Source organism: Odontesthes bonariensis, chromosome 7, assembly GCF_027942865.1.
Source record: "Odontesthes bonariensis isolate fOdoBon6 chromosome 7, fOdoBon6.hap1, whole genome shotgun sequence".
NCBI classification, from domain to species: Eukaryota; Metazoa; Chordata; class Actinopteri; order Atheriniformes; family Atherinopsidae; genus Odontesthes; species Odontesthes bonariensis.
This window is the reverse complement of record NC_134512.1, coordinates 21930536-21955500: the sequence shown is the minus strand read 5'-3', so window position 1 is coordinate 21955500 and position 24965 is coordinate 21930536. Positions and strand designations below refer to the sequence as shown.

General features: G+C 42.6%; 1 protein-coding gene across 2 annotated transcripts; it reads left to right on the top strand.

The window, feature by feature from the left end:
* The first annotated feature begins 248 nt into the window (after positions 1–248).
* On the top strand, positions 249–14966 carry cep152 (centrosomal protein 152). 2 transcript variants are annotated; one of them, XM_075470094.1, is made up of 27 exons: positions 249–390; positions 671–767; positions 2388–2497; positions 2602–2662; positions 2756–3076; positions 4477–4636; positions 6202–6342; positions 6845–6984; positions 7199–7399; positions 7567–7714; positions 7834–7925; positions 8025–8188; positions 9967–10168; positions 10341–10445; positions 10529–10659; positions 10760–10888; positions 10976–11255; positions 11353–11613; positions 11724–11855; positions 11933–12583; positions 12710–12785; positions 12898–13065; positions 13156–13240; positions 13364–13446; positions 13570–13726; positions 13814–13917; positions 14003–14966. In XM_075470094.1, exons 2-27 carry the CDS (start codon positions 681–683, stop codon positions 14773–14775), a joined length of 4962 nt encoding a protein of 1653 aa, XP_075326209.1. In that variant the 5' UTR covers positions 249–390; positions 671–680; the 3' UTR covers positions 14776–14966. The 2 variants fall into 2 exon arrangements, with proteins under 2 accessions (XP_075326209.1, XP_075326208.1); XM_075470093.1 differs by having other exon boundaries at positions 11350–11613.
* Positions 14967–24965: the final 9999 nt, after the last annotated feature.

Sequence of the window (24965 nt, the reverse complement as noted above, 5' to 3'; positions counted from 1 at the left end):
GCGCTGCTAATGCGCGCGAGTTTTCAAAGTGGGCAAGTCCGTTTAAAGCAGAGCCGTAAAAGTGGACCCTTAACCGGCTAGTTAGCCGGAGTTAGCTTTGTTCTTGTTAAAGTTTACCGTTCGGGGAAAATGCTCGTGAAGTGGCTTTGAACATTAACTTGACCGAAGAATTTGCGTAAAATATCAAATGTGTTTGGCATATGTGTTAAAGCATGTCTATCCTTTTTTTTTTCACAAAGCGAGGGTTGACGCTTGTTAGCTAGCTAATGTCCCTGCTATGTGATGTAAACAGCTAGCTGTGAATGTTACCACGCATCAACGTTACGTTGAAAAAGGGATAATCGGATAAGGAAACGAAAATTCTGCCTGTTTTTTTCTTACAGGTAATAGGTAAGCGATATATATATATATATATATATATGTGTGTGTGTGTGTGTGTTTGTTCGTGACCGAAATTTGATTTGTTTTGTATTGTTCTGTTGTGACCGTTTCGTAGCTAAATAAAGTTGCTTGTAAGTTGTAACGTAACCTTGCCTCGGTCCAGACCCTTGAATCCCAACGTTCCTCTGAGTTGGTTGAGTGTAAATAGTTGACAGATTTGTCTGATAAATGCAGGACCACCTTATGCCTTACCACATTTTAAATTAGTTTTACTTCTTTCACCCACCAGGCTGTGGAACATGTCCATTGATTTTGATAGTGCTGCTCTTCAAACTCAGCATGATGAGGAAGAATACGACCAGGAGGACTATGCAAGAGAGCAAGAGGTGCAACACATACACAGCTACAATTGTTGGAATAACATTTGTGCTACAGCATTTCCATTTGTTGGTCGTGAGCTGTTCTAACACAAATCCACCCATACACACACACAAAAAGAAACCTAGAAGGAATTTTACCCCTGAAAACACTTATTGTTGCTGTGTATTGCAGTTAAAATTTTCCTTAACTAGCAATTTTTCTATGTCATGTTTACATATTTCCCAAAAGACTCCTCTCCTTTGCAAATGTAAAGTCTATCAGGCTCCTTTTTGTTTTTGATTAAATTGTGTCATTTGGGGAAAGGGGTGAGGTGTACATTGCTTGAATTTCACAATCACTGCCAGCCTCATACAGATACACATCTACGTAATGTTGTTACTCACGCCTACAGTCCGTTTTGCTGTGTGGTCTATTATTGGCTCATCTGGAAAGCCTCCTTCCAGGTGTGTCACTGCCGAAACTAGCTCTGCCTTGTGACCTCCTTAAACTCTCTACGTTGGTTATTTTTGCTTGTGTTACTGATCCTGCAGGAGCCAAGGAAAGCTAAAGAAACTGTTGGATATCTTAACAGTGGGCTACAGAACTTAGCAGAATGTGACTTGAATATTTATACTAGATTTTTTAAATTGATCATTTATTCATTTTTTTTTTTTGTAATAGCCTGTTTGTGCTATAAGTTGGTCAAGTGGAAACTGTTTGCCACCAGTAATTGGAATGTTTCTGCTCCAGTTAACGCTGCTATATGTTTTGTCTAGACAATAGACTTGTTTTTGGAGCAAAATGCAGTAATACCACAGGGAGCCGACAGCATAACTGGCACGTTTTGGATGTTTCGTGCAGGAGGTCATCTGTGCAGACAGAATAGGCTGGGCTGGTTGTTTTCTTCATAGCTAAAGCAGAGGGGGTTTCCACAGTCTTTACCAAATGTGTAATTGTGCTGATATGGGTCCCTCGCTTGTCGACACAGAGGAGGATTTGAGGAATATTCAGCAGTCTTTGTGGGAAGTAAGTCCTGCAGGCATTGATTTATTTATTTATGGTTATTACACATGGCTGGTTGAAAAGGAAGCCTGGTCAGTATGATACTGACAGACGGGAGGTGATTTGGCTTGCTATACGTGTTTTGTGAAGAGCTGATATATGTACAATAAATCACACTTGTTTGTAAAAATCAGGACTTTACTTCAACTTTTTTACTAATGATTCATTTAAAAGTATCAAATCCATTCATTTGAGAGGACTTTCTTTGGATTTGTATCTGATAAATCACTTGCATGATTAATGGATTATGCTTAAATTAGTGCTTAAAAATAACGGTACAAAAGGAGGGTGATTTATTTTACTTTCATTTCTTAGATAGATATTCAGTTAAACCCATCTTCAGGCTGTTTTTATGAAAACTTTAATGTAGCAGCTATTTTTCAAATAGATTTTTATTTTTCATCTTATTTTCCATACTTTTGGGCAAATGAACAACCCCCCCCAAAAAAAACAAAAAACACTTTTGCTGCCTCTTGGCAATCACTGACTGCTTCTGCTTCTCTGTATTGTTTATTGTGTGTTACTTTATAACTCGGTTGCGGAGCAACCTTGGTGATTCATTTCCATGTGCCATATCTCTGCAGCTGCACAAACTGCTTACAGACCTGCCAGATGACATGCTGGATGACAGCAGAGACTCCTCCTCCCCCGAACTGGAGTGTTCTACCTCCAGCAATAAAAATGCTGGCAGCAGGTAACACATGTTGCCATTAACTCATTAGTGTTAACAATTCTGAGGACCCTTATTCTCAGAGCCATGTTTCCCAAAATGATAATTTTTTGCATTTTTCTTCTTAGCCCAAAGTCCAAGTGGACTCAAGAATGGTCTGATCCCGCAAGGCCGACCTCTCACGTTCAGGTAGAGTGTCAGTTTATATACGTTCCATATTTTTGCTTTCTGATCTTATGAAGGAAACAAAGAATGATGCTGGTAGTGTCTCTCTCTCTGAAGAACTGTAAAGTTGACTACAGTGACGGCTCTCATGATGAGTACGCTTATGAGGACGAAGCTGCTCACATGAATGGATATGGAAGCCACCCTCAAAGTCAACCGCTGCCTCACGCTTGGAGCCAGGATCATCAGTTTGCACGGGGAGATCATACATCCACGAGTATGAGCACAGAAAACTGTACGGGGATCAGCAATTTTTCTGCAGAGTTTGAGTCTAAGCCATTTCCTGAAAGCACCGAAAACCGTGTGGAATATATTGAGGAAGGAGGGTACAGGGATAAGCCACACCATGAAGACCATAATTCCAGAAACCATTTTCAAGTAAGTGCCTTACTTCATCATTGCAATCATCAAATATTAGCTGTGTCCTATATATTATATCACACCAAACATTTTAATACATTTTAAAGTTGTATGTAATCATTACTGCTCTTTCTCAGTTATTCTCAACATAAACACAATACCTGGGGTAGCTGTTTTAAAGGTAGATTAAGCAAGAATTGAACCCAAAAAAGGTAGAAAAATGTACTCTTCTACCCTATATTACATCTCCTGTGATCTCTTAGAGGTGCATGGAAGTGTATTTATCTGAGGAGAGATTTTCATCTAGCCACATTCTCTTGGTTTTCATCATACTTGGAGGATTTGGGGCTATAAAATAGGGCTGAACGATATGGACAAAATTTCATATCTCGATATTCATGCCAGATATCTCGATATCGATACGATATGACTACGGGTTCGGTGAAAACCAAGCATTTTTCAGAAAAATAAAAACATCATAAAACAAAAGAGTGCAGTTTTATTGATTAATTTTCGCCATGCACGACCTGCACAACACCTCGCTCTGGTCGACATCCTTTCTAAATCCAAAATACCTCCAAATAATGGAGGATGATTTATGTTTTGGCACTAAATTAGATTCTGCACTGCCACCGGCCGAATTATCTTCCGCGCTCATGTCACTTTTCTTTCGTTTCTTTCGTTTTGATTTCGCCGTGAATTCCCCGTGAATGTGTGTGGCTGTGTGCGTCTCAGTCTACTTCTCCCTCACTCCCACCCTCCTATGTTTGTCATTGGTTGGCTTCAGCTGTCGATCCACAGCAAGCGTGAAATAAGCTTTGTGGTTGGCTGGCGGTGGGGTGCGTTCAAGCGCAATCTTAAAAGTAATGTTTATGGTGACTGCCGGAGCTGTATAAGCAGGGCGAGCGCGGGGGAAATATATCGTTTATATCGTTGCTTTTTCGAAATTACTTTCTTGAATGTTCATGTCTCGATATAGATACGATAACGATATATCGTTCAGCCCTACTATAAAATCATCGCAGGCCTAAAAAAAAAAAAAAAAAAAATGCACATCTGTGGAACACACAGAGACGAGGACTTTCACATCATGGTGATCCCATGTAGTTGTGTGGAGGTTTGGCTGCGCTTATATATGCTGTTTTATCACTGTGAAAGATTCCACCGTAGACCCACCACAGCTGAAATTTACCCTCAGACATCCTTTTGCAGGTGTTAACGTTGGACCCATCCCACAGTCGTCTGAAAAAGTCATAACAGAGTTGATCAGAAAAATAATCAAATTTCCACATCTTTCTATTGTCTAAAAGCACTAAAACGTTGATTGTTTAGCTTTAACTTGGTGTATTCATGAGCTATGGAACAGATTAACATCTACACCTCTAATTCATATTTGTTTTAATCTGTGAAATTTAAAGCCTGGACCGGGTGACAGGGGTGTAAATCAGTATAAAGCCAGCTACAACCCTCACCATCCTGCCCATCCTGCCCATCAGCAAAAGATGTTTAACTCTCAGGCGGCTCAACAAGAAGGTCAATTTGACCATCTACAAAGAGAATTCCTTGATTCAACACAGCGTAAGTCGTGCTGTCCTCATTTCTTTGCTGGATTAAAGGTCCCAAATAATGAAAAGAAGATTGTTTTGTGAACCCTTTGGTGTAAAACACAAGTTTAGAGAATTAAAGCTGGAACAAATCGGTGGTGCAGTGCTGCAGCTCGCCCCATGCACTGATACAAAGCATCGTGATGCAGCCTACATCTGATCACACAGACCGTGGGTTGTGTCATAATGTCCAGTTTTTCATTAATCATTTTTTATAAATCAGTTCTAATCAGTCATTTTGTTTCTTGAGAGCAGCAGAGCAACCTACGGAGTTGGATGTCTGGCATATATTGTTTTTTTCTGACTACAAAGAGTCTCAACTTACTGTTTTATTTATGTATATTGAAAGGATAATGCAGGGGGCCTACCAGCTTCTGTCAGTGGGTGGCATAGTTATACCATTTAAGTGGGATTTAAGATGAGCTTCTACCAGAAAACATACAACTATCATTTTAAGATTACTCCAGCTATTTGCATTATAAATTGAAATGTTCACCCCCAAAAAATGTTGTCAGCTACAGGAAAACATTAGTTTAAACTTCTGGATGCACACAACTTAAACTTGGAGACCTACCTGAGGTGCTGTATATCTGACAGTGGGGTGGGGTGGGGGGGTGGGGGGCTCTGTTAGAAAATGATAAGAGCTTTTGTTGTGACGGGAATCATCCTGCACCTTTTCTCCCTTTAAAACTGTTTTACTGCTGTTATTCCATCCAGTATCACAGGAGGTGGTCTGCTTCTCCATCACAGTTTTTATCTGCTAGATCATTTGTGTTACTTTGTGAAATTGGGGAGTTTTGTGCTAGTTAAAACAGCAACGTTGCACATTAAGCAAACAGTTACAGATGGAGGCAGCAGGGGTTTCCGGTAGCTGAAATGACAATGGTTTGTCTGATATGAGAGAGAGAGAGAGAGATATATATATATATATATATATATAGAGCAGTGAAAATGTCCTAAATGTAGCCTTAGAATAGTCCAAAACAACCCTTTCACGCAGTTGCTAATTTATTGAAGCCATTTCAGCTTCTATGAAACAAACTCAGCTGGTTTTTAGCAATTTGTTCAACTGTTTGTATTTCTTCATGTCTCTGTGCTCACATACTGCAATTCAGTACAACCAGATTATTAACAAAGCCTTCTCATTTGCTTGTTCTTCTGTTTGTGTATTTTGACATTGGGAAAAGTCTGAAAGCTTGACACAAATGCAGCTCATTAGGACGTCGTTAACACATAAAGTTACGAACCACTTGTTGTCTTGGCAATAGCTTTGCTCTGTGCGGCATCATCTGATTAGTTCAGTGTCAAAGAGATTTACCAACAACATGAACACTGTTAATTCAGCTCTACATATCCAAGATGTAAAGGCAGCGAGAATATCGGAGGATTCCTTTTTTTTTTTTTCCTCTCTCTGAATAATAGGAGTGCTAAAGTTGAATTGTGTAACGTACGTCCACTGAAATGACGCTAGTTAAAAAGAAGTGAAAGAAGAGTGGTAAATGATCGGTGTGTTGAATGGAAACCTTTTCTGGGTTTTAGAAAACGTCGATCGGGAGCAGCTTGCCCAGCTGCAGATTTTGCACAAAGCTCAACGGAGGCAGATTGAAGACTTGGAGCGAAAACTGGAGGATTCGCGGCGCAATATGAGATACCTTGAGCATCAGTTTGCAATAGTCAAAGGTATGTTTCTTAGTTTCTTGCAGTAGACACCTTCAGATGAGGGGCGTCTCATTTTCTTGTTGCAAATAGGCTCGTGGAAGGTAATATGATCATTAAATGTCATGATGTTGCACATTCCTTTAGAGATTAAAACTCACACAGGTGCCATCAAACAAATACCTTGAACTTTTACGTTGAGCTTTCACTTAACAGTTATGAGTTATGCTCTCAGAACAACACATTTGACGCCACATATCTTCAGTATTGATAGGTGTACTTTCCCATACTGCCGTCACATAATTAAAGCTGATGTTGTGTCTACAGTGCCGACTGAAACGGGTGGAATAGATTAGAATGACAAACACACAGTATTTACTTCATTATTTACCTGCCCCCTTGTGCCGTTTAAAGGGACAAAGGCACAAAGTGGGCCCAGCACTAGCTTTGTGTAACTCTTGCTTCATTTTAGTGAATGTGGGGCTCAGGACAATATGATATCATTGTTTTCATGAATTATCAATAGACGAAAAGGATGGCCTAGCGGTGAGTCTAAAGGAGTCGAGTCGATTGATCGAAGAGGCCAAGGAGAGAGAGGTTCAGATGCAAAACAAGCTGAAGGCGATGGAGCAGCGAGTACAGATTCTCAATGACAGAGACCAGGAGGTAAATGCCTAAATGACACTCGGTTTTTCTTGTATCTCTTTCTTTTCCTCATTATTTAAAGCAAAGTGTATCTTGTAATAAGCAAACACACTTGTAAAATTGTTATTTTTAAGACGCCAATCGCTTGTATTATGTAAAGCCAGCAATGGTCTACAGGACCGTCCACCGGAGCTGTTACTTTTTAGTGTGTTCAGCGGTTATCGTTTGCTCGTAGAACGCGAAGAAACAGAGGGTGGCAGATGCTGCCGTGGACAGCATGAAGCAGCAGATGTTGGAGCTTTGTCGCTCCGACACCCTGTCCAGATCCCGGGAGCAGCACGACCGAGACCTTGCCATCATAAAGGAGCAGCATGAAGCTGCACTACTGGGCCTACAGCAGAAGCTCGACTCCACCTCTCAGGCTTTGAGTGAACAGGTCTGAATGTGTCATTTATAAATCATTGTTGTTATTTTTTTAATGGAAAATATAAATAATCTATCAAACTGCTGTTCTCAACACATAATTTTGTAATTGGACATATGATATATTCTCTGGGTCACTGGCAGATCTCTTTAGCTCCTGTGTTGTTCTGCTGTTTTCAGGCTGATGTTAATCAGAGGCTACAAGAACATATGAAGTTATTGCAGCGCCAGAGAGAAGAGGAGCAGCTCGAGAGGGCCAGAGTTGTCAATTCTCTCACTCAGCGTCTGGAGGAGAGTCAACAACAATGTGCCAAACTGCTGCAAACAAGTGAGTGAAGGGGTCTACATTCATCCAGACAACATATCACTGAGTAAACTCTTGTGTATGTATTCTGGTTTTACTCCAACACAAATGACCTTCAGCTGTTTTTATTTATTCATTGTAAGATTCAGTGCAAGAGATGAGCCAGATGCAGATCAAACTACAACGGGTTCTGTCAGCCAAGACACTGAGTGAAAACACCAACAAGGTTTTACAGGTCGGCTCTCTCATATTTTTCTTCCATATAACACAACAACTTTCTGAAGAAAAGGCCGAGGTGGCTCAAACTGTCTGTCTTTTTATTTTTATCTGTAAGGAGGATATGGCTGATCTTAAGGAGCAGATCACTCTGTATGAATCTGCCATGAAACATGGCGTTATCGCGATAGATGTAAGCGGTGACTGGGAGAACCACCTGTCTGATTCCTGTATGGATCTGGGATTGAAGAAAACAAACAGGAAAAATGGCGCTCTTCACAGGTACACTATGATCATCTTCTCCTGGGGTCCGTTTCACGTAGCAGGTTCAACCAACTCTGAGTCTATTCCTGATCTCTGAGTTGATCTACTCTGAGATAGAAAACCCTGAGTTTTCGGTTCCACAAACGCTGATTTGAGTGAGGTTAATCAACTCTGAGTAGGACCTTGAGTTTAGCGCGTGCACCACAACTTTAAAAAGCCAGCATCAATGGAGCCCCGATTCGACGAGTCACCTTGGCAACGGGGAAGAGGAGGGGCTACGTTTTTCACCAACCTCGAATTGGAAATCTTAATGCGCTCATACGGCGAGTTTCAACACGTTTTTAGAAATAAGTGCAACACCGTTGCAGCAGCAAAAGTGTAAGTTTAAATGTAGTCCTTTGCAATCACAATAATATTACAGGGAAACTGCTTGAATGGTAGCCCATTCATTTATTTCATTTAGGTGCAATCTCGCGGGGGAGAAGCGCACTTGGCAGTTTAAGATGAAATATAAAAACATTGTTCAAACAGGTGAGACCTCGGCATGGAGGTTCCTCATTTTGATCATGTTTTACACTGTAAAATAAATATTAAGTGGCTATTTGACTGTGCAGTTATTTTATTCCCAACATAATGCTGTTTTCACACACATAAACTATGTCTTCTCATCTATATCATCCATCCATCCATTATCTATACCGCTGAATCCGTCAGTCGGGTCGCGGGGGGGCTGGAGCCTATCCCAGCGGTCAATGGGCAAGAGGCGGGGTACACCCTGGACAGGCCGCCAGTCCATCACAGGGCCACATAGAGAAAAACGAGACAAACAACCATACACACTCACACTCACTCCTAAGGACAATTTAGAGTCATCATCTATATCATGTTCTGTTAAATAATTAAGCCTATTTAAACTAACACGGACTTCTACTGAGCCAACAGAAAGAAGGCAGATGCCCGTAAAACGGGTGGTGCCCAGCACCGCCACCTCTAACGGGAGGGAAGTGGCTGAGGGAATCCCTGGAGGGAGTCCACCCCCAAGACACGAGTGCCTTTATAAAATATAATAGGCCTATATATGTCTTTTTTAAGCTTATTCATACAAATATTTATTTGTCTTTTATGTCTTTTTTTTCTTTTGTCCCAACACATTCTGATGGTGCCGCTCAAAAAGATAATTGTCTGTAAATGCAAAAATCTATGCGCGGTCTGATAACCATCTCCGACGAATATTTATTTCTCTGCGCAATAATGCTGCACCTTCATCCACGGGGTCGTTGTCAAAAGGACATGCCATGTTCGTGAAAAAAGTCGCCTCCTACTGTGCCTAAAGGACTTCTAGAAGTAGAAGAACTCGCTCTGCTGACTGAATGAATGAGGAAATCAAATGTCGTGTGTGGCTGAAAGAGGACGGAGACAGAGAGAAACTCGAGGTTTCTTGAATAAAACCTGGTCCCGACCAGGTTAGGTTCAGAGAGTCTGTTACTATGGTAACTGACCGTGAGGTTAAGTTACCTCTCTTTGTGAAACAGGCTAGAGTTACCCCTCTTTCTCGGGGTTGAGTTACCTCCCTTTGTGAAACGGAAAACTCAGAGTTTCCCTCATTTCAGGGTTAACCAACTCAGAGTTTTCACTAAACCTGCTACGTGAAACGGACCTTTGGTCTGCGGAGTCTTTTTTTGTTTTTGTTTTTAATGAGTGCTGGTAAAGATGAAGCATCGCCTTCCAGCTGTAATTTCATATCCACACAAACCAACAGAACCAACAGGTTTACATTGTTCCTTTCGCTTTGTCAGTCCCGCTCTGGCTCACCTGTCAGACTCCAAGCTGCCCAAGGACGAGGCTTTAAAGCTTCTGCGAGCGGAGATGCAGCGCTGCCTGGGATGTTTGAAAGGGAAGAGGAAGAAGATCACTCAGCTGCAGGAGGAGCTCCAGCACTGCCAGGCTCGAGCGAATGAGCTACAAACCGAGCTGGAGGAAGCCAAGCTCAACTCCTCAGTAAAGAATCCCCTTAACGGCCATTTTTAAGATTGGATTTTTCTCTTTCTTTTTGTAATCTTTTAGATTTAGCTAAGAATAAAGAAATGCGCACGCACAAAGGCTCAATAATGTCATCTATGATGCTATCACTGATCAGAAAAAATAGTTCAAGTTTACTTCCTGTTCTCAGGTCAGAGAGAGCAACCAGATGAAACATCCAGAGATGACAGGAGACTCTCAGGAAAGATTCACGAGACTACAAGAAGAAAAACGCCACTTGCAGGAACAAGTGGAAGTTAGTTGAAGTTTATTGTCTGATTGTATTTCTTTTATAATAGACGAAATCCTGAAACCTTTTTGTTTTTCTTCAACTTGTAGGTGCTAGAAAAGAAGAACAAGGAGCTGAAACAGAGCGAAGACAATGTGAAAACTGCCAATTTGGAGCTTTGCACCAAAATGAGGGAGATGATCCAGGAGTTGGACCAAGAGAAGCAGGAAGCTGCTGAGAGGTAAGACACAGAGAGAAAGAGACATTTAGTGTTTTCTCTACCTTATTTTGAGTCGATTTGGTTGACTATTTGTATGTTGTTGTTTTTGTGTTTTCTTTAGGTCTGAGAGGATTCATCAGCAGTACAGAGATGACGTGGTGAACAGAGTCAGAGCAGAACTCGTGCAGGAACACGATGCTGATATTGAACAGCTGAATGCACAGCACCAGCAGCAGGTTAAGCAGTTGCAGTAAGTCTTCTGTTAATACGGCTGAAACTTATTGTCATCTGGAACCCTCTGTGGCATCATTTCCACAACTTTTTACTTCCTTCACAGAGAACAGCTGTCGGAAGTCAATGATAAGGTGTTGGCCGTGCAGGAATGTTACATTTCTGTCTGCAAGGAGAAGGGCTTGCTTGAGGAAAGAATATGCAGCAAAGAAAAAGGAGAGGCTTTGATCAAAGAGGAGAGTAGTACAGCTGTGGAGAGGCTTAGAAGTGAACTTGAGGCTCAGCATCAGGCCTCCATAATGCATCTCAAAGCAGTCTGCTCCAAAGAAATGGAGACTGAAATTCAGCACCAAGCTGAGGCTAAATGGAAGGAGAAACTGCTAGAGGTCAGACTTAAGAAAAAACAAAATAGCCCATATCGTACCGATGATGATTTCATCTCATACTCTTACTTTTTTCTTCTTTTTTTTTCTGCTTCAGCAGATGGAGAAGACCTGGGTTCAGAAGCTGGAGGAAGTGAGGAAAGAAAGACACAGAGAGGTTGCTGAGATCACCTGTCAAACAGATGAGACTAAGCCGAGCAGTCTGACACTTTCTGCTGAGGAGCTGGACTCCAGGCTCAGTGCCCAGAAACAGCAGCTGCAATTGGAAGCTAACAAAGCGCGACGCAAAGCTGTAGAGGAAGCCAGAAAACAGGTCCAGAGAGAGTTACAAGAGAAACACCTGGAGGACATGGCCAAGCAGGTCAGTGGCTTTGATAATCCCCAAAACAGTTGGCAAATGGGCTTTACTGAATAATTATTCCTTTAAGTTATTTAAATTTAGGGGTTTACATCAGTATTTTGGTGTGTCAGGTTGAAGGTGCAGTAACCCGGGCCTACAACCGGTGGATTGAGGACCTGTCTTCATTACCCGAATACCGAACCTCTCTTCACACAGAGCGGGAGAAATGGCAGGAGCTACAAGATGAGCTCACAGAACAAAGGGTATGACATGGATTTGTGACTTTAAAAAAGTATCACTGATGTCAACTACGTTTTATTATTGATTCTGAATGTACCAGGTGTCCCAGGCCTTGAGGGAGGCAGAGGAGCAATGGCACAAAAAGCACAAGAACCAGCTGGTTGAGCACGGCTCCGGAGCTCAGAGGGCGGAGGGGCTTGAAGAGGAAGTGACAGATCTGAAGAGCCAGCTGGCGCAAGCAACCAGAGAGCAAGCCGCCCTGTTGAAAGCTGAGCTTGCTGGAGCCAGAGCAGCCTGGAATAGAGACAAACAGCAGGAGATCTCCATCATTAGGGTCCGCAGCGAGGAAGCGTACCAAGTCAAGCTGGAAGAGCAGCGCAAAAGGCTGGAGCAGGCTGTGAAGCAGGCCAGGGATGATGCTGACCTCCAAAGAGAGGAGCTACACTTGCAGATGGAGGCAAAGCTTCAGCAGACTGCGAGAGCACAAGAGGAGGAGTGGAGGTGCCAGTATGCAGAAAAGGAGCTGGCCCAGAAACGGCAGATGAGAGATGAATTTCTAGCAGAAGTTCAAACTGGACTGACAGAGGTCCAAGCCCAGGTACTCAGGGCCACTAAAACGGATCAGCTGGGGCCTGAAGACAGCAGAAGAACCAGTGGATTCACATCAGAGGTTACAATAACAGACATCCAAACTTCATACAGAAACCTGGTGACCAGAGCAGTGTCGGAGGCCAAGATGGAGTGGAAGAAGGTGAGATGTTGTTAGATTATCTCATATGTAACAAGTGATTGGAGCATGTGGTGATACAAGAAGGACGGGCTTCTGGCAAGATTTTAAAGCATTTTTCCTTTTAAGATTTCGATTATGCTTCCACAGATAAGTGAAGAGAAACTGATTCGTGTCCTCAAAGAAACACAGGAACAGCATGCGAGAGAAATCACCAAAATGCAACGTATGGAATGTGCCCATGTCAAGTTTAATTAGTGTAATGCGCATTGTTAATTTCATAAAGCCACAACAACGCCATTCCTACTTTACGTGAGACAAATGTCCGTGACTTTCAGGCTCTTTATCCCAGAAGAAGGAGCAGTCTCGTTGCAGGAAGGAGTGCAGTGAAACTGTAAGTAAGCTGCAGAAGAAGAACCAGGAGCTCCAGAGACATTTAGAGAAAGCCTGCCGTCAACTTCAGCACAGCATTCGACAGCACAAAACTGCCCTGCAGAACCTTAAAGGTATATTTATTGCATTTAGAGTTTTACTCTGAATGATGTTTAAAAAAAAAAAAGATCTTTGTTGACTGGATACACTGCTCTGGCTTGTAGACGAGCATGAAAGCAGCTTACAGAAGGCGAAGGAGCAACACCTGCAGCAGTTAGACGAATTGAAGAGAGCCACAGAAACTCAAGGGTTTGTTTTTATTCTCTTGATAATGATCTTTCCATTAATTTAAAGTCCAGTGAAATGTTGCATTCTGGGGCATATCTAACACATAGTTGGGTAAACTAATGGGTGAATCTTTTTTTCTCACAGAAGTTCTGATCACCAACAAAATCTTCAGCAAGGCCTCGAAGAAATGAAACGGCAGTACATGATGACTGTAGAGAAGATTCGAGGTCTGTGTGGGAGGGGTCCTGTGACACCCTCTGTGTCCTTGTTTTAAATGTGCTTTAATCCTCGCCCTATGTTGGTACCAGGTAAATAAAACCGATTATTCTTTTGTTTTTGTTACGTGTCAGGAGACATGTTGCGTTACCTCCAGGACAGTCGGGAGCGTGCAGCAGCGATGATCCGCACTGAGGTGCAGAGGGAGAGGCAGGACACGGCCAGAGAGATGCGGCGCTATTATCTGAGCTGTCTGCAGGAGTTACTGGAGGATGGGGGAAAGACGACCGGGCAAGAAGCCATTACTGTGCTAAACTCGTTTGCTTGCTTCATTTGGGCTCCTCGGGCTAATCGTATTGTTCCTCCTGTCTTCTGCAGAGCTGAGAAGAAAATAATGAATGCTGCAAGCAAGCTGGCGGCTATGGCTAAAGTGCTGGAAACACCTTTCAAAAGTAAATCTGGAAAGATTTACAGTTTACCAAGTGAGTCCTATATCAGAGAAATTATTATCACTGATTATGGACACACCTAAATCAATGCGTGCGCATCTGTGTTTTGTGCTGGCAGATTGTTTGACCGCCGGTGGCTTGCCAGTTAGGAACGTAGGCCTGGGTAAGAACCTGTCAGCGCCGACGGAGCTTCCTGATACCAGGCCAGAGAAGAAATCCCACAGGGAACAGACTTTTGCTGATTCGAGGCAGAAACAAGCCGTTACAGTTCAAACTAAACTGTTAAGCCAACCGGACACTTCTGGATCTAAGGGGGACTCGGAACCCCAAACGTCTCACACAAACCTTCGCTCTTACAAACCATCCTATCAAACAGCCTCTCAATCCTGCATGGATTTCGTCAACGGGAGGTCTAAAAGCTCGGAGAGGGAGGGGGGAGACTCCAGTAAACAAGGCAAACCCCTGGAGTCAGAGAGACGGAGCAGAGCTTTCCTCACCCAGGAGACTCCCGTGAGAGATGAGAAATGCACCAACTGGAGCATGACCAGTAGTGACGCCGACATGGGTCTGCAAGTCCCCCGACTGCCCTACTTAGAGAGGAAAGTGGAACCAGTGAAGCCATTTTCTGTGTCTGCAGCGTCAGCCTGTGAAATGGGAGAATTCGGCAGCCTCAGTCCAGATGTTTCTGACCTTACAGTTTATAACGAGATTCCTAAGAAGACACCTCGCACAGAAATCTTTGCCCACGCGAGGACACGTTCACACAGAGAGCCGACTCCTGGATCTGAATGTGAGGACCAGCAGGAAGCTTGTTCCAGGCCTCTGTTCTCTGAGCTGAGAAAGCGACAACAGGACAGCGGCTTTGACAGTCCGTTCTACCTGCAGAAGTGACGAAGGATGAGTAGATGTGAGGTGAAGCAGGGCAACAAGCTCGGAGACGATATTTCGGTTGACCTATTAAATTGTGCCTTTTCGTATAGTGTATAATGTTTACATGATAAAAGAGCTTTTTTCCTTCGAAGCTCATTGCAGTTTGTTTGTGTGCGACGATTTCCAAAAGTAAAGTATGAAACCAAAAAAGCTGCTCAGTCAGAAACCTTGTCGGTCTTATTTGAATGTACACCATGTGGCAAGTGAGTGTTTCCTCTGCTTTTGGAAATTACAGATGTATTTTATATATATTTTTTTATGTTATTTTAATAAACCTTTTATATTTTCCTCTTTTGACATTAATAGACATTTTATGTGTAATTCACTGCTTCAGCTGCAATATATACGAAGAGCTTTGAAGACTGAATGGATGTGGCTTCCTGGAAGCTTCAAGCCAAGCAGCCAGAGTCCTGTTTAACCTCAGAGTTCAGCAGCCTATGTTGTGGAGAAAAAGGGGTCGGATCCGCCGTGGTCAGCCTCTCATGGGGAATTTTATTGAACAAACCGTCACAGAGACGTGCATTCAGAATGTCCGGAAATTCCCTCTGACCTCAGTTTGTGCCAAGCCTTTATACCGTTCTGTATCATACAATGCGTACGTGGCTCAAGCCCAATGTCTCTAAGGCGCCTGGCTTTCGCCATTATCGTAAACAAGCTCATTCTAACCTTAAACAATGTTCATATGAACCGGACAACAAGGCACACAGTGTAATTAGACCATGTCATGACATTTCTCTCCCACATAATCCCCCCTGAAATCACTTATCAGTGATTTAACGAAGAAATAATCTAAAAGGAAAGAAAATCACCACACATAATTAACATAACTAATTAATTAATAATCAACACTAAATTATTCTAATAACTCTACATTCTAAATCAAAGGGAACATATTGAATAAATAAAAAAGGAATATATATGTACCCAAATCACATTAAATGATACTGAATTCAACAATCATTTAAATTTTTAACATTGCCATCACACTTGTCCACTGTTCGCAGTGCTTAGGAGCGAAAAACCCACCGGCTGCTACTTTCGTAACTCATGTTCTTATTCTTGGGAAAACTCTCCTACGGCCCCACCCAACTTGGCGACCGACCACTTTACCAAAGGTCGCACTCCGAACAGTTGACTGACACAACTGGCAATGGACATATGAGTGATTAGTTCTGATTGATAATAAACATAGAATGAATACACAACCATCATCAAATGAATAAATCACAGTTTTGTACCAAGTACAATACAGAAAATTATGAATGATCAAACAATAATAGTAATAAAACGCAATGTAATGCAGCTCTTCCAGTCCCGTCCCATCACCCGTACTCTGGGAGGAGAGGTTACCAGCACTTCGCTCCCAATGAAAGAGATCTTTACCATCTCCTCTCCCTGTCAGGCTATACTTGGTTCCACACCCAAGGAAAGAATCTTGTGAACCGTCCGTTGGTAACCTTCGTTCGCCGTCCAGTTCTTCCATGCGTTGGTCCTCAGACCCGGACTCGCAAGGTCAGCTGCATCCTGGCTTCTTCCACTCTTTGTTTGAACATCACTTGCAGCAACCACCTTCTCAGAATGGGTATAATGCAACACACCAACATGGAGACCATTATAAATATCAACAATATAGCTATTCCCGCCTTAACTGTCATCGCTCCCCAATCTCCCACAATCCCATCCAGACCAGTCCACCACCATTCACTGCCACCAGCATTACTCTTCAGCTCCTCTTTCAGTTCTCTGATTTTCTTCATGGCCGTTGTAAACGTACCATCAGCTGCAGTGTTCCCGGGTATAAATGTACAACATTTTTTCCCAACCATATGGCAAACACCACCTTTCTCTGCTAATATCCAATCCAAAGTCTGTCTGTTCTGCCAAGCCATCCTACTCGTCTCATGTAGTTGTTTGCAAGCCCTTCACTCGTGTAGTTACGAATTCTCTGTTGGTTGTAGTATATGTAGTTAATCCACTCCACATTTTGTTAATCGTGATCCACGGCAAAATAGACTCAAATCCCGCCGCAATCTCACTGCGTGCTTTGAAGTCAAAAGGAATCCCTCTCGGCTGCCCTATTGCATCCAAATAAACGTGCTTATCCATGATGTAGTCACCACTAGACCTTTTAACTCTCCCATTTTCCACATCCAACCCCAGTAACTCGTTTACCTTGTCATACACTAACACAACCGATGTTTTCATCCTCACAAGTGTACAAAGACCTATCCACCTGTTGGGTAACACATTTAACAAAACATCATCTCCACACATCCAGTAACTATCGGCTATTGGGTGTGTCTGACCCCCAAAAAGGTACCGAGTTAGAATTGTCATTTCTATATTTTCACATTTTTGATCCAAAGGAACCGGATTTTTATACCACACAGGTGTCCTGATAAATATTGGTTTCATATTCGCGTGTGGAAACCAAGACAAAACCCATGTGACATTGCATTTAACAGTAGTGTTACCTACGTGAGTTTCACTGTCATTAGTAAATCCACCACTCGTAAAGCATTCAAACTCACCATCGTAATCTACTCTATAATCAGTCGGAGGCCCATCCTGTGTTGTACTAAGATTAAATTCAGCACAGGATGACTCCAATTTGTGGCCCTTCCCTATTTTGAAAAAAATTTGTAATTTATTTGGCCCAAACATCAATCTGCACTTAATCCCACACATAGGAAGCTTAAACAATAACCATTTATCCTCTTCAGGTGTAAACCTACCTTCTCTGCACTCCTGTTGCTGGACCACTGCACAGTCCCTGAAGGTGTGTGGTTCTGGAACAACAACAGGCAACGCCCCTGGAGCGTCTGCGCATATGAGACACTCTGTCGCTGTCAGTTCTCTCGTAGTGTACCATGCCCATCCATACCACATATTCTGTGCTGCCTTCCCCCACAAACCATCTTCCACAGTTACACTCCGTCTGTTCTTGGATTAACATGATTATTCTGCCCTGTAGTGCTAATGGTATCAAGTCCCACTAGACTTTCACGAGAAATCTTTCTATCCTTACAACCATTGTGAACAACTTCTTCTGACCCGAGGACAACATGATCTTACCAGATTGCCCCTTAGTCGTGGCGTCCAGAGGCGGTGATTTGGTTGTCCCCTCCACCGGACCCATGATCCATACCTCCTCACCATCCTTTATTCCCATGTACTTAAATTCAAGCTTAACAGATACCTCTTCACGACTAGCTCTAGTGTGTATTGCTGGCAAAGTTCGTGACGTGGCATGGTCTGAATGGGTGTGTATTGTTGCATCATACTCATCTGACCCAGGCTGGCTACTTCCCCTGCGGGGTGGCTTCATCACGGGACCCTTCCAGCCTCTCCTGTTTGCAGGATCCCGTCCAACATCTCCAGGCTTTGCTCTCCTGAACCGATGCTGTCGGCCAACACCCACACCTGGATGCTCATTAGTGTCAGAAATCTTAACATCTTCCTTTTGTTCATCCTTTCCCTCTGACTTAACTCCGTCTGTGTCTTTAGCCCGAACCTTAGTGCAGTGATTAAAATGGTACCATGTGTTGCTACCTTCCATTTGAACAGCTGTCGGCGTTGCTCGCACCACTGCGTACGGTCCTTCTCGTCTTGGCTCGTGCCACTTCCTCCGGAACACTTTGATGTGCACCTGGTCGCCTGGTGCCACTGGTCTCTCAACCAGCTGTTCGAGACCTGAGTCTCTGGTCTCCTGCTGTAGATAGATTGTTCTATGGAGTGCAGTTAATTGCTTCATGTAAGCTTTCAACTCTGTTTGCAACTGCTCAAGTGGGGGCCCTTTAAAGGGACCTCTCAACTGAGGTGCCGGCATGGGTCGACCCGTTAGCATTTCATGTGGCGTTAGTGCGTGACTCTATGAGTCTGCATACGATAGCTCATTAGTGCAAGCGGCAAAGCATCCAGTTTAGCTTAGTTGAAGCACAGATTTTATTCAGTTTCACTTTCAAGGTTCCATTAATTCTTTCAATCATCCCCTGATTTTGTGAATGATAAACGGCCCCACAGCGCTGCTTGATTCGCAGCTGCTGCAGAATGCCTTTTGCAACTTTCTGAACAAACACTTAACCATTATTTGAACTAATCTCTGATGGAATGACAAACCGAGGAATCACTTCTCTAACCAAAAACTTTATGACTGTCTATCCAATATGTATGACCAATATCCTTGTGGTGGCGTGACATCTGGCTCCAGTGACACCATAGGTCCCAAAACAGCCAGCTGGCACTTTGATGCTACTTTTGCTGCTTCATCAGCTGCGTTATTACCTTTACTGACCACTTCGTTACCTTTACGATGTGCCTGACACTTTATCACTGCCAGTCCCGCGGGGAGCATCATGGCTGCAATCAGCTCCCTTACTTGGATCTCATGTCGCACTGGACTTCCGTCTGCCCTCCTGAACCCTCTCTGCTTCCAAACTGCTCCAAACAAATAGCAAATATCATGAGCATATGCAGAATCTGTGTACATATTTGCAACCTTACCTTTCGCCAGTAGACATGCTTCCGTTAATGCCTTCAGTTCAGCCAACTGTGCCGAACATGGCTGTTCACACTTCTCAGCCTTCACCGTCACAAAGTCTCCGCCTTCCTGCTTCACAACTGCAAAACCTGCATGATTACCCAAATGATCTTTAAAGCATGATCCATCCACAACATAAGTGATGTCAGCCTGCACAAGTGGCTTTGCTTCTAAGTCAGGTCTCAGTTTAATGTATCTCACAGTTTCCACTACACGCCCATGTGGTTCTCCTTCAACCTCAAGTGGAATGATCTCTGCAGGATCCGATGTAGTACACTTCTGTATTCCCACATCTGGATGTGTCAAAAGATGCACAACCTGCAAACATCCTGTCTGAGTCACAACATACCTTCTCTGATTTATTAGTTCTGAAATCTTATGGTGTCTATTGGAGACATATAAGAAAAATGGCTTCTCCTAGTCTGGTGTTGCCCGTTTTTGCCTGATTTTCGCAAATCTTGTTTCAAACTTTCAAATGCTAACTTAGCCTCATTTGTCCACTCAAGTGGTGTTTTCAACCTTTGGTCTTTGGATTGTTTCATGATTCCTTTCAGAGGAAGCACATTTTATTGCATAATCTTCTGTTAGCCCGATTCTTTCATTGGAAGCCCAAGAACAAGCTGGAGAAATCTTAAGTTAAACAAAGTATTTATTCGTGGTCACGTGAAGTTTAGCCGTGCTGAACTCGGAGAGACAGAGCCCTCGCAGGGCCTCCATCAGAAAGAGCCCCGATATCCGGAAACATTTCATATTTATGTCCACCTTTATCTCACAGAGGTTGTACTTACACTCGACAAAGTATAATTGGACATTTGCTAGTGATATGAGCAGGCCATCCACCGTCTTTGTCATGTTCTTTGGATGTGATAAACAATGTGTGTGTGAGTGTTGTTTCAGGCGTGTATCTACTATACCAGACCTATCTGACATACATTTTGTTTGTATGAGCAGTGCGTACAGACTAGGAACATAGATTATTTAGTGAACTACAGAATATGAATACATAAAATCTAAGAATAAAGGCAATTTATAACACTTCCCCAAAAAGATCATAATTTCATCAATTGTTTTTTAATTTTTAATTTTATTTATTTATTTATTTTGGACATGGTGCTTTACTTACTCCCTCCAAGTGGGATGGAGAGATATCAGTAGTTCCCTATGGGATAAATAGATACTCTAATTTAGGCTAACAATGCTAAAATTTAAATTTGGAAACTTTGTTTCGCTTAAATTTAGAAATTTTGTAATAGTGACACATTTAAATTTAAATTTAGAAACTTTGTTTTGTTTTGTAATTTATTTTGTAAATTTTGTAATAGTGACACACATGCGGGGTTTTTAAACCCTTGGGGACATCTGGTGTAAGTGTAGTTAAATGTAAAACTTTTAATTCAAGCTCTCTCTTTTCCTGTCTCTTTTTGCTTTTGTCCTTTGGTCTGTAAACTTTAATTCTTTGTTCCATAATCTTACAGGCAGCTACATTGAAAGTGCCACCTTTTGGCCAGGGTGAGAACTTATTTTTTGTAAGTTTTTCCCATTTTTGAGATATCTTTTTAATATCTTTGGAATGTTCTGGATGCTTTGCGCTGATGGTTATTGTTGGTGTTACAGCCATTGTTTCACCTAGTTAGTTCCTCTTCTTTTCACTTTTTTTATTTATTTATTTTATTATTATTATTAATTTTTTTTTTTTTAACAACTCTTGAAAGTCAATTTAAATGAAACTAACTCTAAACAATGCTAATTTAATGCTCGGCTAAATTGAGCTTAGATGCTGCTAATTATGCTAATTGTTGGCTTGGATATTGTCAATGCTAATGTTAATGTTAGCCCATGTTAGCTTTGAAAGCTTATGCTCTAGGTTGGTTTAAACCAAAAACCAAATTAAACCAATGTTAATTCAATGTTAGGCTAATTTAGCTTGTTGCTATTGTGATTTCTAGTTTGGAGTTAGGTTACTATTAGCTTATCGCTAATGCTAATGCTTGCTAACCATTGCAAATTGATGAGAAGGTAAGCGTAATCAAATGTACCTGGGAGCGTGAGAGGGGTCTATTTGTTTTTGCGGTAGGTGTGCCAGAAAGCAAGTCGAAGTACTTCTGCTCAGCTCCCGGGCCGGTCCAGCAAAGTTACACAGCGCAGTTTTTCCAACTCAGACCCCGAAGGGCATATGAGACAGGCCAATCGTAATATTAAAACTCATTCTAGCCGCACAATTTATTTCAAAATAACTTTTTCAGATTCTCATAACACAGCAGGACTTCACACACAATGACAGAGACAAACTGGTTACACACACCCACCCCAAGTCAGTCGGTCAGAGTTTTGTCAGTCACCGTTCAATTCTTCACAGTTTTAAATGATCAATTTCTTTCATTTATACTTTTAATTTTTCAGGAGATATTGGTGTAGGCAATATATGAAATACAAAATGTGTTTTCTCTATAAACCTTGTGATATGGTCTCTGGGGACCAAAGCAACAGACGCTGACGTGACCTCTTTATGATGTCTCCTGTGGCCAATTTATGATCGAATTTGAATTTTCTTCTCAAAATGTCTTTATACTGAGGTCTCGGATAACTCCAAAGAGTTCTAAGCAGATATAAAATGATATAAACATATATTTAAAATGTGCCCTTATAGAACTGGAATTTACTTTTCGGAGTTTTCTTGAAATGCTTATTGATTCCACCTTCAAACTTTTTCTGTTCGCAAGTCAATCAATTATCAGCATTCGTCTACTCCTTGACTAGTGAAAATGATTTTCACATATAATAATAACTACTGTGCACCTTAGTCCGCGGGTAGCCCGATCCCCAATGCATTACAGATCGGCCGTAGGCTCTATGACGTCACCATGAACGATTGATTAACACAATCTGTCCGCTCTCAAAGCGTATCCACTATTCCAGTTTAAACTCATCGATTCATCACCTGCCAGGGCATAGCGACTAGTCCTTCTTAATCACAACAAAAAAATATAATCCAACACAACACGCACGCCCGGCTTCTTCACAGCCGCCTGCTTTTAAAAACACATCTCACATAAGCTGCTGTTCGCCCAATTTTTATCTCAATTCAAACACTCAGCACCTCTGTGCTCAACAATCAACTATAAACAATTTAAGCAGCTCCTCTGCGTAGAGGAAAACATGAGAGACTTACCGAGCAGAATCCGTACTCTCTCCTGTGTTCTTCTAATTTGGGGAAACGCCGGAGAACCGTCACCTGTACACCACCAACAGAAATCCGCTGTTTAATGGTTAGGAAAAGATCCTACCTGCCGGTCGGCTTTTCACAGCTGATCTCGGCTGCTGTGGCACAGAGGACTCACTCCGCCGGGCTCCAGATGCCAAATCTCACAAAGTCGGGGTCACCATTATGTTGTGGAGAAAAAGGAGTCGGAACCGCGTGGTCAGCCTCTCATGGGGAATTTTATTGAACAAACCGTCACAGAGACATGTGCATTCAGAATGTCCGGAAATTCCCTCTGACCTCAGTTTGTGCCAAGCCTTTATACCGTTCTGTATCATACAATGCGTACGTGGCTCAAGCCCAATCTCTCTAAGGCGCCTGGCTGGCTTTCGCCATTATCGTAAACAAGCTCATTCTAACCTTAAACAATGTTCATATGAACCGGACAACAAGGCACACAGTGTAATTAGACCATGTCATGACATTTCTCTCCCACACCTACATGGTGAGGTTCCAAAGGCGTTGATGGTTCAGGATTCAGCAGTGAAGGACACAGAAGCTGTGCTCCGTGTGCACCTCTGGTTGCTCTTTATCAGGCCTCCGAGGCAGCGGTAATCACTGACACTGACGCCAAACCCGGCAGACTTCCCACCCGTCTTCATGCCACAGCAGCGCCAAAAGATTGGTGGAACTGACAGCTGGAGGGGTGTCAGTCCACCTCCTTGTCACGGCTGAGGTGCCCTTGAGCAAGGCACCGTACCCCCCATGCTCCCCGGGCGCTTCATGGCTGCCCACCGCTTCAGGTTGGCATCTGTCTCTGAGTGTGTGACCCTGTGCATGTGCATGTGCATGTGCATGTGTGTGTCAACAGGTGCCAACCTGGATGGGTTAAAAGCGGAGGACAAATTTCATGTGTATGCATGTATACATGACAATAAAGTGGATCTTAATCTGGATCTTAATCTTCTGCAGATTCACGGCCGCCATAGAGAGAAGTCCGCACATTTATGATGAACTGTGAGACAAAATCTTCCAACAGCAGGTTTATCCTAACGTCAGCAAATCCAAATGAAAAGATCAAACCCACGGTTCTGCAATGCAGCTTCCAACCAAAGTCAGTCAGCTGTCAGCTCATTTTACTATAACTTCAACTGAGTGACGCTTGTGACTTTAGATGTTTAGATGTGTCGAATCGCATCCTTTTATCATATCACGAAAAGGTGAGCCGTACTGGAACATGAGGGAATGAACGGATGATTTGAGCTCATTTCAGAGCTGTCAGGCGATGTTAAACAGGAAGTTTGGGAACACTCCAGTGATTTATATGCAGCAGCAGGGCTGTTTATAGGATTGGGTTGAAGTAAGCTGCGGTTCCCACGTCTGTCATGATGGAACGTGTCATCCAGTTTAACACTGCTGGATGAATATGTTTAGAACTGGATTAGTTTAATACAAATTTTAAAAAAAAAAGGGGGGGGGGATTGCTGGCTGTTGTTCTGAGGTAAATCTTTCTCTGCAGCTCTGGTTGCTGCATTTTCATATTCAGAACATTTTCAAACACTGTGAATTTACGTTCACCATCTCTACAGATAACATGTTTGACTTTGGTCAGCAGCGTGAGAAGTATCGTGAAAGTGTCTGTTCTCTGTTTATGTCTGCAGCAGACTGAGAGGAACAAAGGAGGCGTGCACTCCAACACTGGTGACCTGCTGCTCAGGAAGAGAATTTCATCTTTCAGGATTGTGTTGTCTTTGACTCGTCTTTAAAGGTGAAGCTTAAAATCCTGAGTGCATACATCCCCTCAGCTGTCCTGTTGTTTTGATGCTGTGACTGCGTGTTGAATTGAAGTGGCAGGTCACTACCACTGCACAGCTGAACAATTTCACCTTTCACCCCCTATGAAAAAGAGTCCCGCTTTCAGTATTTGGAAAACAATTCAAGTAAAGTTAGTGTATGTAGCAGATTAAAAGCCACAAAGTGCTTTGCAATAGTCAAAAAGTCAGATGAAAGCAAAGAATAAAAAGCGGTCACATTTAAAAGCACAAGAGCACAGGAGATAAGACAGAAGGGAGATGAGGGCAAACGGAACATACAGCATAAAACCAAGTCCTCGTCTGATTACAAGCCTGCCTAAATAGAAGGGTTTTGAACTGCTTTTTAAAAGCTTCAACACTATCAGCGTAAAAGCGCTGCAAAGTCTGGGGGCTTTAAAAGCCTTTAAGTCCCCTCAAGACATAAAATGGGTCCATGGAACCACCAGCAGTCTTTGCCCAGCTGACCTCAGACTGCTAGAAGGGGAGTGGATAGCTAAAAGATCTGCAATGTGTGCCGGGGCTTGACCGGATAGGGCTCTAAACGTGACCACTGGTTCTCATGGATCACAAATGGGTTTTCAATCAAAGCTCATATTGC

Bases quoted from the DNA above. Each gene is read 5' to 3' on its own strand.
- cep152 (XM_075470093.1), top strand. From the start codon at position 681: ATGTCCATTGATTTTGATAGTGCTGCTCTTCAAACTCAGCATGATGAG. The intron at 7,400-7,566 runs GTCTGAATGTGT...TGCTGTTTTCAG, and splicing joins CTCAGGCTTTGAGTGAACAG to GCTGATGTTAATCAGAGGCT. The intron at 11,614-11,723 runs GTCAGTGGCTTT...TTGGTGTGTCAG, and splicing joins TGGAGGACATGGCCAAGCAG to GTTGAAGGTGCAGTAACCCG.